This window comes from Geotrypetes seraphini, chromosome 2, assembly GCF_902459505.1.
Source record: "Geotrypetes seraphini chromosome 2, aGeoSer1.1, whole genome shotgun sequence".
Taxonomy (NCBI): Eukaryota; Metazoa; Chordata; class Amphibia; order Gymnophiona; family Dermophiidae; genus Geotrypetes; species Geotrypetes seraphini.
This window is the reverse complement of record NC_047085.1, coordinates 375,056,336-375,070,215: the sequence shown is the minus strand read 5'-3', so window position 1 is coordinate 375,070,215 and position 13,880 is coordinate 375,056,336. Positions and strand designations below refer to the sequence as shown.

Here is a 13,880-nt window from a genome sequence, read left to right as displayed (position 1 = left end):
ACTATTCTGTTTACTTAATATTTCATAATAAAGTAATTATAAAATACTTTCTTTGTGTTTATTTGATTCCTATTCAAGAGAATTACTTTATATATAGTCAATATAGGCACAGAGTTAAATTTTTTAACATTTTCTAATGATGGTGTGCCTCGTGATTTTTTTCATGAAACAAGTGTGCCTTTGCCCAAAAAAGGTTGAAAAACACTGCTCTATCTTAAGCACTAGACCTTAGCACATCTATGAAAACTGTGGAACCACCCAGCCTTCTATAGAGGCTCTTTGTTAATCTTAAGTACTGATAATTTTGAAGTAATTCCTGAGACTGAATGACTAGGAGCCCTAAGGTTGATCTACAATGATATGCCCAAGATCAGATCTCTTTAATATAATCTCCTATAGGCCTTTGCTGACATTGGTTAGGCCAACACAAAATGCTGACAACTAGCCTTGTAAGGCTGATAACATCCTCAAAATATTCTCTTCTAGTTGAATCAGAGAGAGTGTGATGAGAGGAGCATTGACTAGGTCAGTGGTTCCCAACCCTGTCCTGGAGGGCCACCAGGCCAATCAGATTTTCAGGCTAGCCCTAATGAATATGCATGAGAGAGATTTGCATATAATGGAAGTGATAGGCATGCAAATCTGCTCCATGCATATTCATTAGGTCTATCCTGAAAACCCGATTGGCCTGGTGGTCCTCCAGGACAGGGTTGAGAACCACTGGACTAGGTATTGAGGTGCATCGAGGCATGCGTTGATGCTCTGACCCTGGAGATAACTCCTCTGCCAAGGATGACGCATGGTGAATAGATCTGTGCTGATCCCAATGCTTGACATCGAGCAGGGGTGCATGACCTCTATTTGATAAACACTTCGATGCATCCTCAGGCTGGGATGAGGTAGGCATGGACACCTTTAAAGTCTGAAGACTGCATATGCAGTGGCCCCAAAAGATCTTGTTTGAGTATAGCCTGGATCTCTTGCTATAGAGTTGGCATCTGCACCGGAAGAGACATTGGCATGGAAGCAGTCTGTTGTACATATTTTCTGGGTGTGAGAGATCTCAATTAGAGAATGACACGGTGGCGGTTTACCCGCGGCCACCGCATTTTAGCCGCGGGTCACCCGCCGAAAACGGGGAAGAAAACTAGCAGTCGCTGCGGCGACGGGGACAAGGCCATTCACCGCCCGCGGGGCGGTGAATGGTCTTGTCCCCGCAGTGAGGCATGAAGGATCGCGCGGTCCCCGCAGCTCACACCCGCCTGCCCAATCGATTCTAGTGTTTAGCCAGCTCTCTCCCTTCTCCTCACCTTAGTTTGTAGATTTTCTTTTTCGGCGACCCGCACGCTATCAGAGAGCCGCGCACGCGCGGCTGCTCAGTGTTCAATCTTCTGCTCTGACGCAACCGGAAACAGGAAGTTGCAGCAGAGCAGAAGATTGAACACTGAGCAGCCGCGCGTGCGGGTCGCCAAAAAAGAAAACCTATAAACTAAGGTGAGGAGAAGGGAGAGAGCTGGCTAAACACTAGGATCGATTGGGCAGGCAGGTAGTGGCTGCGGGGACCGTGCGATCGCTAGTGTTCCCGGCTCAAATTGGAAGGAGGGAGTGAAAGGGAAAAGGATTCTGGGCCAAGGGGATGAAAACGGAAGAAAAATCCACAGCAGGAAAGAAAGGGAAGGACAGGCAGGTGAGCCAGATGCTAGAAGCAGGGGGGGGGGGGGAAGAAAGAGGGAAAAAAGCTAGATGGGGTTGAAAAGAAGAGACACACTGGTATGGAAGAGGAAGATAGGGGAAATCTGGACACAGGAAGGTAACAGAAAGAGGGGAAATTATGTGCATGGGGCATAGGGACAGAGACATAAAGGGGACATGCCTAGGGGATGGTATATGGACACAGGGGGGGGGGCAATGGCAGATACATAGGGGAGATATTACAAATGGGGAAAATAGGAGCACAGAAGCGAGATGGTTTGTGGGGATGGGACAGGGACCGAGCTCGCAGGCTCCAGTGGCTTGCACAAATTACATTGTAACGTGCCATGAAAATAAGAGGGAGGAAGGTAGATAGATAAGCCACGTGAGAGGAGCTGAAGGGTAGTAGAAAGGAACAGATGGTAAAGGAGGGAGGGAAGGGTGGTGGTGGAAAGGAATAGGACAGACATTGAAGGAGGGTGGAGAGGAACAGACCCTGAAGGGAAATGTGGAAGACAGAATGGGAAGAAGACAGATGCCAGACTATGGGGGAGCGGAGGGAAGAAGATGGGTGCTAGACCAATTGGGGGGGGAGTGAAGGGAGAGGCACAGTAACAGCAAATGGAAGACGCAGAGAGAAGACACACAGTGGATGGAAGGAATTGAATGAGAAGATGTGGAAAGCAGAAACCAGACAACAAAGGTAGAAAAAAAATTCTATTTATTTTTTGCTTTAGTTGTGTTGATAAAAATTTATAAACAAAGCCCTGTCAGCTGAACATCTCTTTCTCTAGTTCAGCAGCAGGAACTTTGATTTATAAGAAAGGAATAAGCTAAATATTACAGTACTAAGGCTTATATGGATGCAGCGGGGACGGTGACGGGGCGGTGAATGGGATGGCAGTGGCGGTGACGGGGCGGTGAAAGGGATGGCGGTGACGGTGACGGGGCGGTGAAGGGAACGGCGGTGACGGGGCGGTGCAGAGGATGGTGGGGTGGTGACGGGGACAGATTTTTTCCCCGTGTCATTCTCTAATCTCAATGTCAAGTCACGCCTTGGAGGAGACATGATCTGCAGCGATGGAGAGTGCTCCATTATGCATCAATGCTTACTGTGCATCAAGGAAGTAGATCACTGTGACAAAACACTGTGTGATGCCTAAAAGGGGAGGAATGTTTGTACTACTTAGCTTTCTTTCATAATGCCTACCCTGATTGTTGAGGCATTAACAAAGACTGTCAAGTCATATCTCTGAAAAGAGGCTGATAGTCAACACTCTCTATTCAGCGTCAGTGTACATGGTGTCGATATCAGTGTTGAAGCAGGATGATCGTTGGTTCCCAAATCCCCCTCCATTCTGGATTTCTATGCCGAGCCAAAAGATTTATTACACTGGATTGGACAGGCTTTTAGTGACCTCTTTTGCATATGCAGACAGAGTTCACAATGAGTGTCCTGATGTTTCAGGACCCTAAGTACTGAATAATAATAATTTATTTCTTATATACCGCCAGACCAGGAATGTTTCTAGGCGGTTCACAACAAGTAAAGCTGAACATGCAGTGAAAAATACAATTCATAGTGAAAATATATCAGATAGTAAAGCACAAAAATTACATAATATTTTTAAAAGACAATAGAGTGCATTAGGATACAAATTTATCAAATAATTGTGTCTTCAATAATTTTCTAAAATATAAATAGGAAGAAGCTCCTAGCATAATTTTTCCAAACCAAACATTCAATTTAGCAGCCTGGAAAGAGAGGGTTCTCTCAAGAAGCCTCTTATAACAACATAATTTAACAGAAGGGTATGTGAACAAATGATTGATTTATAACAAATACAAGCAAATTTAAACAAAACTCTGGATTCATTCGGCAACCAGTGAAGTTTCTGATAATATGGAGTAATATGCTCCCATTTTTTTCAGACCAAAAATCAGTTGAACTGCAGTATTTTGAACCCTCTCAAATCCAAAGACTTAAAGATTTTCTTATAGGCACCCAGATAGATGATGTTACAATAGTCGAGGATACTTAAAACAGATGACTGCACTAACAAATGGAATGAAGCTTCATCAAAATATTTCTTAATGGTGCGAAGTTTCCAAAGCACCGAGAAACATTTCTTGAGTAATATTTCAGTATGCTGTTCCAAAGTAAGGTATCTATCTATAGTCACTCCCAATATTTTTATAGACTGTATAGTATAGGCGAGACCATTCAAATGTATCATTGTTTCTTTGATCTTATTGTTAGGAGTTGCAAGAAAAAATTTAGTTTTTTCTGGATTTAGTTTCAGTTTAAATGCAATCATCCAAAGTTCAATCTGATTCAGAATGGTCGCTAAAATATTTGTAATCTCGACTGTCAGACAAGTTAACGGGATGATTATAGTGATGTCATCCGCATAAATATAAAACCTAAGATTTAAACTTTGCAAAGGGTTTCCCAGTGAAGCAAGGTAGATATTAAACAAAGTGGGGGATAAAGGCAAACCTTGCGGAACCCCCACATAGATTTTCCCAATGGTAAGAAAGACTATCGTCTTTGAACGCCTGGTATGATCTGTTACCCAGGAATCCTCGAAAGCAGTTTAAGACATTTCCGAAATACCAATAGATTCAAAACAGTCAATAAGAATAGTATAGTCCACCAGGTCAAAAGCACTACTCATATCTAGCTGCAAAATCAAAGCACTTGTACCTTTACTAAATAATGTATGAAGATAATCTAACAGAGAGGCCATGACTGTTTCAGTACTGAAACCTGACTGAAATCTAAACTGATTGTCCTGTAATATATTAAACTTATCCAGATAAGTAGTTAGTTCTGAGTTAACTAGACCCTCCAAAAGTTTAGTAAACAAATAATAATAACAACTTTATACCGCCATAACCAAAAGTTCTAGGCGGTTTACACTAAAAAGTGCTGGACAATTAGTGAAATACAATAATACAGTAAAAAATACAAATATTTGTAAAATAGAATTTCAATAATAAAACTCACTAAGTAATAAACTTATCGAACAAAGTGGTCTTAATTAATTTCCAAAAACAGCAATAGGATAACATAGCTTGATGAATACAATTAACTAACCAAGATTGTTGCCTACCATCTTGAAATGCTAGGGTCCTATCTAAGAAGGTCTTGTATCTACACCCATTAATTTTTGGATAAGCAAATAAGTAGAAGTTTCTAGTTTCTCTTGATGGTCTACGCAACACAAAATGAGGAAAAATGTAATCTGGAGACAATCTCGATATCAGCTTAAAGCAGATACAGAAAAATTTGAATAATACTCTTGCCTCCAAAGGCAGCCAATGAAGTAAACGATAATATGGACTAATATGCTTGTTATTTTTTAAACCAAAAATCAATCAAACAGCTGTATTCTGAATTATCCTTAATTTCCTTAGAATTTTTTTAGGAATACTAGCAATGGGTCTATAGTTAGATGCCAAGGTAGGAGATTCTTTAGGGCTTTTAATGATCGGTGTGATCAAAATCTGATCCAATTCCTCTGGATAGAGCCTGAACTGGTCCAAATATTTTGAGTCCATTGCTCGGTACCCTCTTTGAAATGGAGGGAGAAATGGCGGATGCAAAGTCAAAAGGCTTGATTGCCCAGGGAGCTCATGTGAAAAGTATGCTAAAAATGTTGATGCTCCTTGGGGCAAAAAAAAAAAAAAAAGACCTTAAAGTGGTCCAAAGGCAAAAAATAAAAAAAATGACTAAGAAATGAGACAAATGAAGAAAACTACAACAAAGATTTCTAAGTTTGAAGTACTGAGAATCCAAAGACTTAGCATTTCAGCTCCATGGAAAACTGAGAGTCAATGTCGGATGGAAAGGCTGATTTAAAGTGATATTGCACTTTGCAGTGTCCATACTGGGTTTTGTGGATGACATCATCCATATGTGAGAATATGTCTGCTTGTCCTCGGAGAATAGTTCCTATGACTGAATTGCAAATAATTCCAGCCTGAATTGAGGTATGGTTCTATTGTATTCACAGAATAGGTAGAGTGCCAAGGAAGGTAGTGAAGGAATAATTTTGGATCCTTGCTTGCTTGATCTTTAGTTCCTTGTTGAGTGTGCCAACAAAGGTACCAGTTACTATGAAATTGTGTTGATGCTTGTTTAATAATATGGATATGTATCCTATAGGATGTCAAATGAAACCAGCATTTAATTCAGATAGATCTTCAAATTTATTACTGACCTGATCCAGAATTAAAGCAGTGGCTTATATATGAAATGCCACCCTATCATCCCAGGGTATGCATTAAACTATGATATCAAGATGAGCCATCTCTCAGACTCAGAAATGAACAGAATTGGCAAGACAGTCATAACTCTATGCATGTTCCCTGATCTGTATGTCCGTGGCAGGTAAGAGTATGCATGCGCAGTTAGGGTTCTATTCTAGGAACTATGACCGCCGGCAGATAACATGCTGCGACTCACCCCCCCCCCCCAGGCGCCGACCCTACCCGGCACACCCAAAACCCCCCTTGACCTTCCCAGCCGAACCTCCCACTGTGAGACGAACACAAACCTCCTGGCTCCAGCAGCGTCTGAGGCACAGTAAACATGCTGCTTCGCGTCCTTCTACTGGCCTGATTTCCTCTGCCGCGTCCCTGATGACATCTTCAAAGATGCGGCAGAGGAAATTAGGGCAGCAAAGCAACGTGTTTCCTGTGTCTCGGACGCTACTGGAGCCGGGAGGTATGTCGATCGTCTAGCAGTGGGAGGGTCAGTGGGGTCGGCTGCACGGCGACAGTAGTGGCGGGGGGGGGGGGGGGTTAAAAGGAAAAATGCTGCTCATTGGAATGGGAGGGATGCAGGCAGGCTGGCATCGGGGGGGGACAGATTCTGGAAGATAGTGATGTGGACATAGTAAGGAGGCACTGGGGGCTCTAAGGACATAGAAAGGGGCACTAAGCAGGACAGAGGCACTGGGGGCACTGATGACATGGGAAGGAGGCACTGGGATACTAAAGACATGGGAAGGAGGCACTGGGGCATTAAGGACGTAGGAAGGGGTACTAAGGACATGGGAAGGAGGCACTAGGGACACTAAGGACATAGGAAGGGACAATAAGGACATAGAAAGGGGCACTGAGGGCACCAAGGACATAGGAGGCACGGAGGGCACTAAGGACATAGGAAGGGGCACTAAGAACATAGGAAGGAGGCATTGAGGGCACTAAGGACATAGGGAGAGATATAGACAGAAAAATTAACAGACAGGCAACGTCCAAGGAGAGAGAGACAAGGAAAAAAAAACCCAGACACAGACATCTACTCTAGCACCCGTTAATGTAACGGGCTTAAACACATATATATATATATATATATATAATGTGTGTGTATATGTATATGTATGTGTATGTATATATATATATATATATATATATATGTATGTGTGTATATATATATATAATGTGTGTGTATATGTATGTGTATGCATATATATATATATATATATATATATATGTATGTGTGTATATATATATAATGTGTGTGTATATGTATGTGTATGTATATATATATATATGTATGTGTGTATATATATATATAATGTGTGTGTATGTATATATATATATATATATATATATATAATGTGTGTGTATATGTATGTATATGTATGTGTATGTACATATATATATATATATATATATATATATATATGCGCACACATAGTGGAACCTTGATTTACGAGCATAATTCATTCCAGAAGCATGCTCGTAAACCAAATTGCTTATATCAAATTGCGTTTCCCCATAGGAAGTAAGGGAAACTCGCTTGATTCGTTCCCCCCCCCCCACCCCCCCCCCGAGGCCATTGGCACTGCTCCACCCCCCCCCCCCCCTGAGAACCAGCATCGCCCCGCTCATGTCATGTAGCCTCCCCTCCGCGATCCGGCATTCCCCATCCACTCAAACACAATCCCTTACCCCGATCTGGCACTGGTACCCGCACCAACGCACCGGACATGCGGTGCCCGAAGATCCTCCCTCTTGCCTGGGCTGGGCCTTGAGTATCTGTGCATGCTCAAGGCCTTATGGTTCTCGCTCTCTCCGAGATTCTTGTAGATCTCCGAGAATCTCAGAGAGAGTGAGAACCATAAGGCCTTAAGCATGCACAGATACTCAAGGCCCAGCCCAGGCAAGAGGGAAGATCTTTGGGCACCAGAACATCCTGTGCATTGGTGCTGGTGCCAGATCGGGGTAAGGGATTGTGTTTGAGCACGCGGGCGGGGGATACCGGATGGCGGAGGGGGCTCACAAATCAAGTTAGTGCTTGCTTTGTGAGGCACAATTTGCAGGAATATTTTGCTCGTCTTGCAAAACACTCGCAAACCACCTTACTCGCAAACCGAGGTTTGATTGTATTTCCATTGAAGATTTTAATTGTTGCAATGCTTGTTTTTATGCACCGATAAAGCAACAAGTCATTTCAACCACATTAGTCAACTGTTTGCTTTTTTGCAGTGGAAATGCTATGTAATAATGTCTCTGTCCACTAATTGACTAATTTCCGTTTGCTGCTTGCCAGAGAGGATAGACCAAGTTACCAATATGACTCTGAAATCAGCAGAGAAATTGTTTTCCCTTAAACACCTGATACATTGATCAATATAGCAATTAGCAAGGCTAATCTCAGTAACACATCTATTAATTGACAAAGGGAAACTTTGCATTTTGTGGGTATTTTGCCGTAAGTTGTCTACTCAGCAGGATACAAAACATTGAACTAGAACACATTTAGTATGGCTTCAATATGATTGTATGAGGAGAGAATGTTGTTATGCGCATTTTAAGTGAACATAAGAATAACCATACTAGGTCATACCAATGGTTCATCTTGCCCAGTATTCTGTTTCCAACAGTGGCCAATTCAGGTCACAAGTACATAGAATAAACTTAAATCGTAACAACATTCCATGCTACTGATCCCAGGAAAAGCATGGCTTCCCCATGTTTTGTCTGAAAAGCAGACTATGGACATTTCCTTCAGGAAATTGACCACATTTTAAAAATCCCAGATACACTAACATGAGCTCCAGATCTTAACTATTCATTGAGTGAAAACCGTTTACTCCTTTTTTTTGTTTTAATAATAATAATAATAATAATAATAATAATAATTTTATTCTTATATACCGCCACCCCATTTAGTTCTAGGCGGTTCACATCAACAAAAACTGTACAATCAGCGAATCATACATAAACATGTCATACACATTTCAGAAAATACAACCCCATTAAATCTAATGCTAGAGTTTATGTAAGATACCGTATAATTGCAGTTTAGATGAAAACTTGTATCTCTCTCTCTCTCATTAGCTTTAACGTTAACTAATTCCCTCCCACTCACAAAGATATTTTCTAACTTCACTGTATCCCCTTGTCTTTGTGATTTTTGAAAGAGTGAAAAATTGATTTAGCTTTTCCTGTGGATCACCATATTGTAATTTAATTTACAGTTGGTTGATTGGTTCCAAGAAAAGTCAGCATATATTCCATTACAATATTTAAAAGTAGAATGCTATGTAATAATATTTGAAGGATACCAGGCAAGATTGGCTACAAAATTCAACATGGGTAATTAGAAATATACAATACTGTTACTATCAGAATATTGTATATATGTATTGTACAAAAGACTGCATTAAGATGTCCAGATTTCTCAGCCTTACAAAAGGCTTTTTCTGATCTCGATGTCCCATGACCGTTTTTATAAAGTTCATGAAAGGAATGCCAACAGTCTTTCTTGGGGAAAGAAATTAACTTTAGGGTGTTTCATATATACCATGGGATCACATTAATTTTAGCTCCTCCTTAAAACTGTAACAGCAACTTTGTATTTGGCCATAACTAACTCTATATTAGAGTGTTGGATAAAAGTGGTGTTTTCTTATATTATAATCATGAATTATATTCTTTGTGATTGGTAGATTTTACTTTGAATTTGTTTTTAAAAAAAATTCTATTGTATTTATTTTATAAATCATACATTTTTTATTTCCTAATAAACAGTTGGACCTCCCTATACTTTACACTTTCGAATTAAGTATTATTCATCAGAGCCTAACAACCTTCATGAAGAGTTCACAAGGTAAGGATAACCATTATTAAGTAATGGTTAATAAATGCAGCAAATTTTAAATCTGATCTGTATTAAAAAAAAAAAAGTTAGCTAATGTGATTTAATTGGCTAAGAAAATAGCAAGTTAATCCTGGTTACTTCTGCCTTATGTAAAGACAGAGTAAAAATTTCTCTTGGCTAAGGGCATAAATTATGGTTGAAAAAAGGTTACACATTTTTTTTGTTGATGCATATAGAAAATTTGAAATAGATTTATAGAGACTACCATATGATATTTCCGCCTACTTTCCGTTGCTTAGAATTCAAGACCCAAAAAATAATCAGCCACTTGAATTTTTTTTTTTTAACATTTTAAATTCATATGATTTTAATAATATGGTGTGAAGTGGACAAATATTAGTTCAGTAAAAGTCAGATACTTCCCTTAGCATGAGTACAAACCTACAAATGGAAAATTTACTGGAAGTGAAGCTCCTAAATATAGTTCATTTGGTGCTGCGATGAACTGAAACAAACTAGTACAGTACTGGAGATTATCCAGATTTGCTCAACCAAATATCTTATTTAGATCTATTTGTCTGAGAGTCTCTTCAAAAGCCACGTGAGATGATTTACACATAGATGTCAGCATGACATTGCGCTATTCTGGGCCAAACCTGAAAGTTAGACACACTTTAGGCTTACCTAGACCGGATCCTGTGACAGTAAATTTAGATGCATTGGTAATTTGAAACCTTTGTCTCTCTACAGCTGAACTAGGTCCACATACCAAGGCTGTTGTGGCCAATTCAGAACCAGTAGAATTACCAAAACCCAGGTGGAGAGCTATTCTGTGGAGAACCCAGTCTTATCATAAGCCACAGAGGAAACATGTAAAACATCTCTTTCCCCAGCCATGAGTGAACTAAAGCGTCCAGTCCGGCGCCTCCAGACTTGGTTTTTTAGCTGATGAGTCTGCTTTCTTGCTTACTGCCAAAGCTATCAGATTGACTATTGGTTGTCCCTACCACTGCACACTACATCAAAAGGCTGTCCGGGACAACAAGTACTCCCCTGGGTCCAAAGACTGTCAGCTGAGACAGCCAGCTTGAATATTCTTCACCTCTGCTACATGAGCCGCAGAGATTGCCAGCAAATTAAAATGATATGTAAGATACAGTATGTAAACACTGCCCCAAAAGACATTCAGTCTACCTGCACCAGGGATTATCCAAGGGTCCGACTTGTAATATTTCCTAGAAGCCCTTGGCTAACACTCTGGGTAGGCCAGAAGCCTCAGGTTAACTTTAAGGTTGGGCTCAAAATAGCACAATGTCATGCTGACAATATCATAAAATATAAACAAAACAAAACATTCAGTTCATCAATTTATTAAATAAAACACTTGGTGCACCACTTAATCTCTCTCAGAAACATCTGCCTACCCTGTAGTTCTCTCAACCCCATCTTAGATTAAACCCTAGCAAATACTGGAGTAGTAAGGGGGGCTGTCTGCCCTGGGCGTTGTCTTGGTGGGGGCGCTGACACCTCTTATCCTCTCTACCCCGTACCTCTTTGGCTCTTTGCTGGCGCAAGCAGCATCTTCAAGCTGCTGCTTGCGCCAGCCTCAGCTCTCCCTTTTAAGTAACTTCCTGGTCGTAACCTCCTGCCATTCATTGTTTACTGTACCATGTCTTCCATGCTATGCACAGTTGTCTTACTATATTTGCCAAGTCGTGTCTCACTTTGTCACCCATGCTATGTTATGCCATTCTACGCTTACCATGCTGTGTCTCATCATACCATATTTTGTCATTTTATGTATTACCATGGTTTAATTATGTTTGCCATCTCTATCAGACAATGGTTGCCTTGCTATTTTATACCATATGCTGTCTGAGTGTGTGTTGCAGGGATTATAACTACAGCCTCGGCACCCTGTGGTTGTGGGTTCAGGCCTACACTGTCCCCTGTGACCCAGGAGGGCTATATAAATAGCATTACAGTAGTCTTACTGCTTTATTTGAATTAGTGCAATTTCTGGGGGCTCAAATAGCCTTTTAGTTTGAGCCACATGCAAACTGAGGACAGTCGCTTCAATTTGAAACTAGGCACCAAATTGGAAAGCTGGGTCCAACCAGATTTCCAAGCTCCTATATGAATGCTGTAATTTAATCTAATTTCCTTTTTTTTCTGTTTCCTTTTTCTACCCACAGTGCCTTGGATTTACCAATATTTAATTGAATAGCCTTTAGCCAGCTTGTAACATTTCTAGATATTTAAGCTGCTTTATGTTCTACAAATCTGATTTATCCATGAGGAAACAAGATTTTAACTTCATGATGAGAATGAAGGGGAACTATAAAAAATTAAACAAGAAAGATGAGATAATCAAACAGTGGGGCACCCCTCCCCCCCCTTTAGCTACTGTGGTTCAAAAAGAATTTTTGACAGCTGCAACAATCATTTCTTAGATTTTGTCTATTCTCGCCAAGAAAACTGTTTAAACATAGTTCCCTTCATCCTCTGCTTTCAAAAAAGCTTCTGCAGTCTTTGATGAGCCATATCAAATGCTGCAGTCAGTTCTGATTTAACTCCTCCACTTTATTAGATTCTTTGTTTCCCTAAATATTTTCTATCTCAAAAAGAAAAAGATTTTTGGTATTATTCAACAGTGACTACCTGTCTAGAAAATTGCCCGAAATGTAAACCTCTATGAGCACAGTTGATCCCAAACCACTTATTAACCTTATTTCATTTTGGCTGTGTGCTAATTTTCTTCTGTTAGTTTATTTTTCACTTACCACTTGTTTTTCTGTCCTGTTTAGCTTCACTCTCTGGTCTTCTGATAGAGTGCTGACCCTACTGAGAGCTTGTTGCTCATGCAACTTGAGAGCATACCATTGGTGCTTGACTTGTTGGCAGGTCATGTTTCTTTCAATGTTATGGACATCTCATAAGCCTCCTCATCCTCTCCTTTTGTTTCCCTCTTCGATACCTGTTTCAGCTGCCATATGTTCTTTCTTCCTCTGGTTTGTGGAAGCAGGTTACCTGTTACCTGCCTTGGTGAATCGTTGTCACCTTATCGGTCCTGCTGTCTAACTGCAATACCCTTGATCTCTCAAAATTTCATCTGAGCTACATGGTAACGTAGGCTTATTTATTGTTCGTTTTCCTAGAATCTTATGATCATTTGTTCATAATTTACTCCTGGCAGAATTCTGTACAATGCAGAATTTGCACAGAATTGCAAAGTCATGCAGAATTTCCCCTTTGCTGCACAAAATTTTAGACAGTGTCATTTAGCGGGTCGCGGTAAAGGCAGTGATTCCCATATGCTGACTGCCACTAATACAGAAGTCTCCCTGCAGCAGAGGGGAAGCTTCCAGGTTAGTGGCAGGCAGCATGTATGATTTGCTGCCTATACTGCAACCTGATGAAGCAAGCCTCACTTAGGAGAATATGGGGAGGGGAGGAAGAAAAGGTGTTGGCACAGGGAGGGGAGGGGTTAGAGGAAGGAAAATTGATGGCACGGGGAAGGGGAGTAGGTGAGAGGAAAAAAAGTTGCTGGCACAGGGGAAGGGGTGGGGGTGAGAGGAAGGAAAGTTGCTAGCACAGGGGAATGAGAGGAGTGAGAGGAAGGAAAGTTGCTGGCACAGGGGAAGGAGAGGAGGAAGGAAAGTTACTGGCACAGGGGAAGGGGATGGGCAAGAGGAAGGAAAGTTGCTGGCACAGGGGAGGGGCAAGAGGAAGGAAAGTTGCTGGCATAGGGGGAAGTGATGAGAGGAAAGAAAGATGCTGGTATGGGGAAGGGGAGGGGGTGAGAAGAAGGAAACATGCTGGCACAGGAGGAAAGAAGGGAGACATGCATGGTGAGGGGAGAGGATGAAATGTTGCACAAGATAATGGAGGAGAGGGAAGGGATGGATAGTGTGTTGAGGAGGATAAAGAGGGCTGACCCAGCGCACAAGGCAAGGGAAGTGAGAGATGGTAGACAGTGGGAAAGAAACAGAAATGTTGCATATGACAGTGGGAAGAAGGGAGAGAATGCTGCATGGGGGGATGGATACAATGAAGAGAGAGAGAGAGG

General features: G+C 41.2%; 1 protein-coding gene across 6 annotated transcripts in view; it reads left to right on the top strand.

Moving 5' to 3' along the window:
• The window catches only part of EPB41L4B (erythrocyte membrane protein band 4.1 like 4B), a 449,748-nt gene that overhangs the window by 163,146 nt on the left and 272,722 nt on the right, over window positions 1–13,880 (top strand). For all 6 annotated transcript variants that reach the window (XR_004538081.1, XM_033930624.1, XM_033930625.1 and 3 more), the window contains one exon: window positions 9,742–9,820. Coding sequence is in view for 5 of the 6 variants with exons in the window: in XM_033930624.1 (XP_033786515.1) it covers window positions 9,742–9,820 (79 nt within the window). In the remaining variant the exon portion in view is untranslated. The remainder of the gene's footprint in view (window positions 1–9,741; window positions 9,821–13,880) is intronic.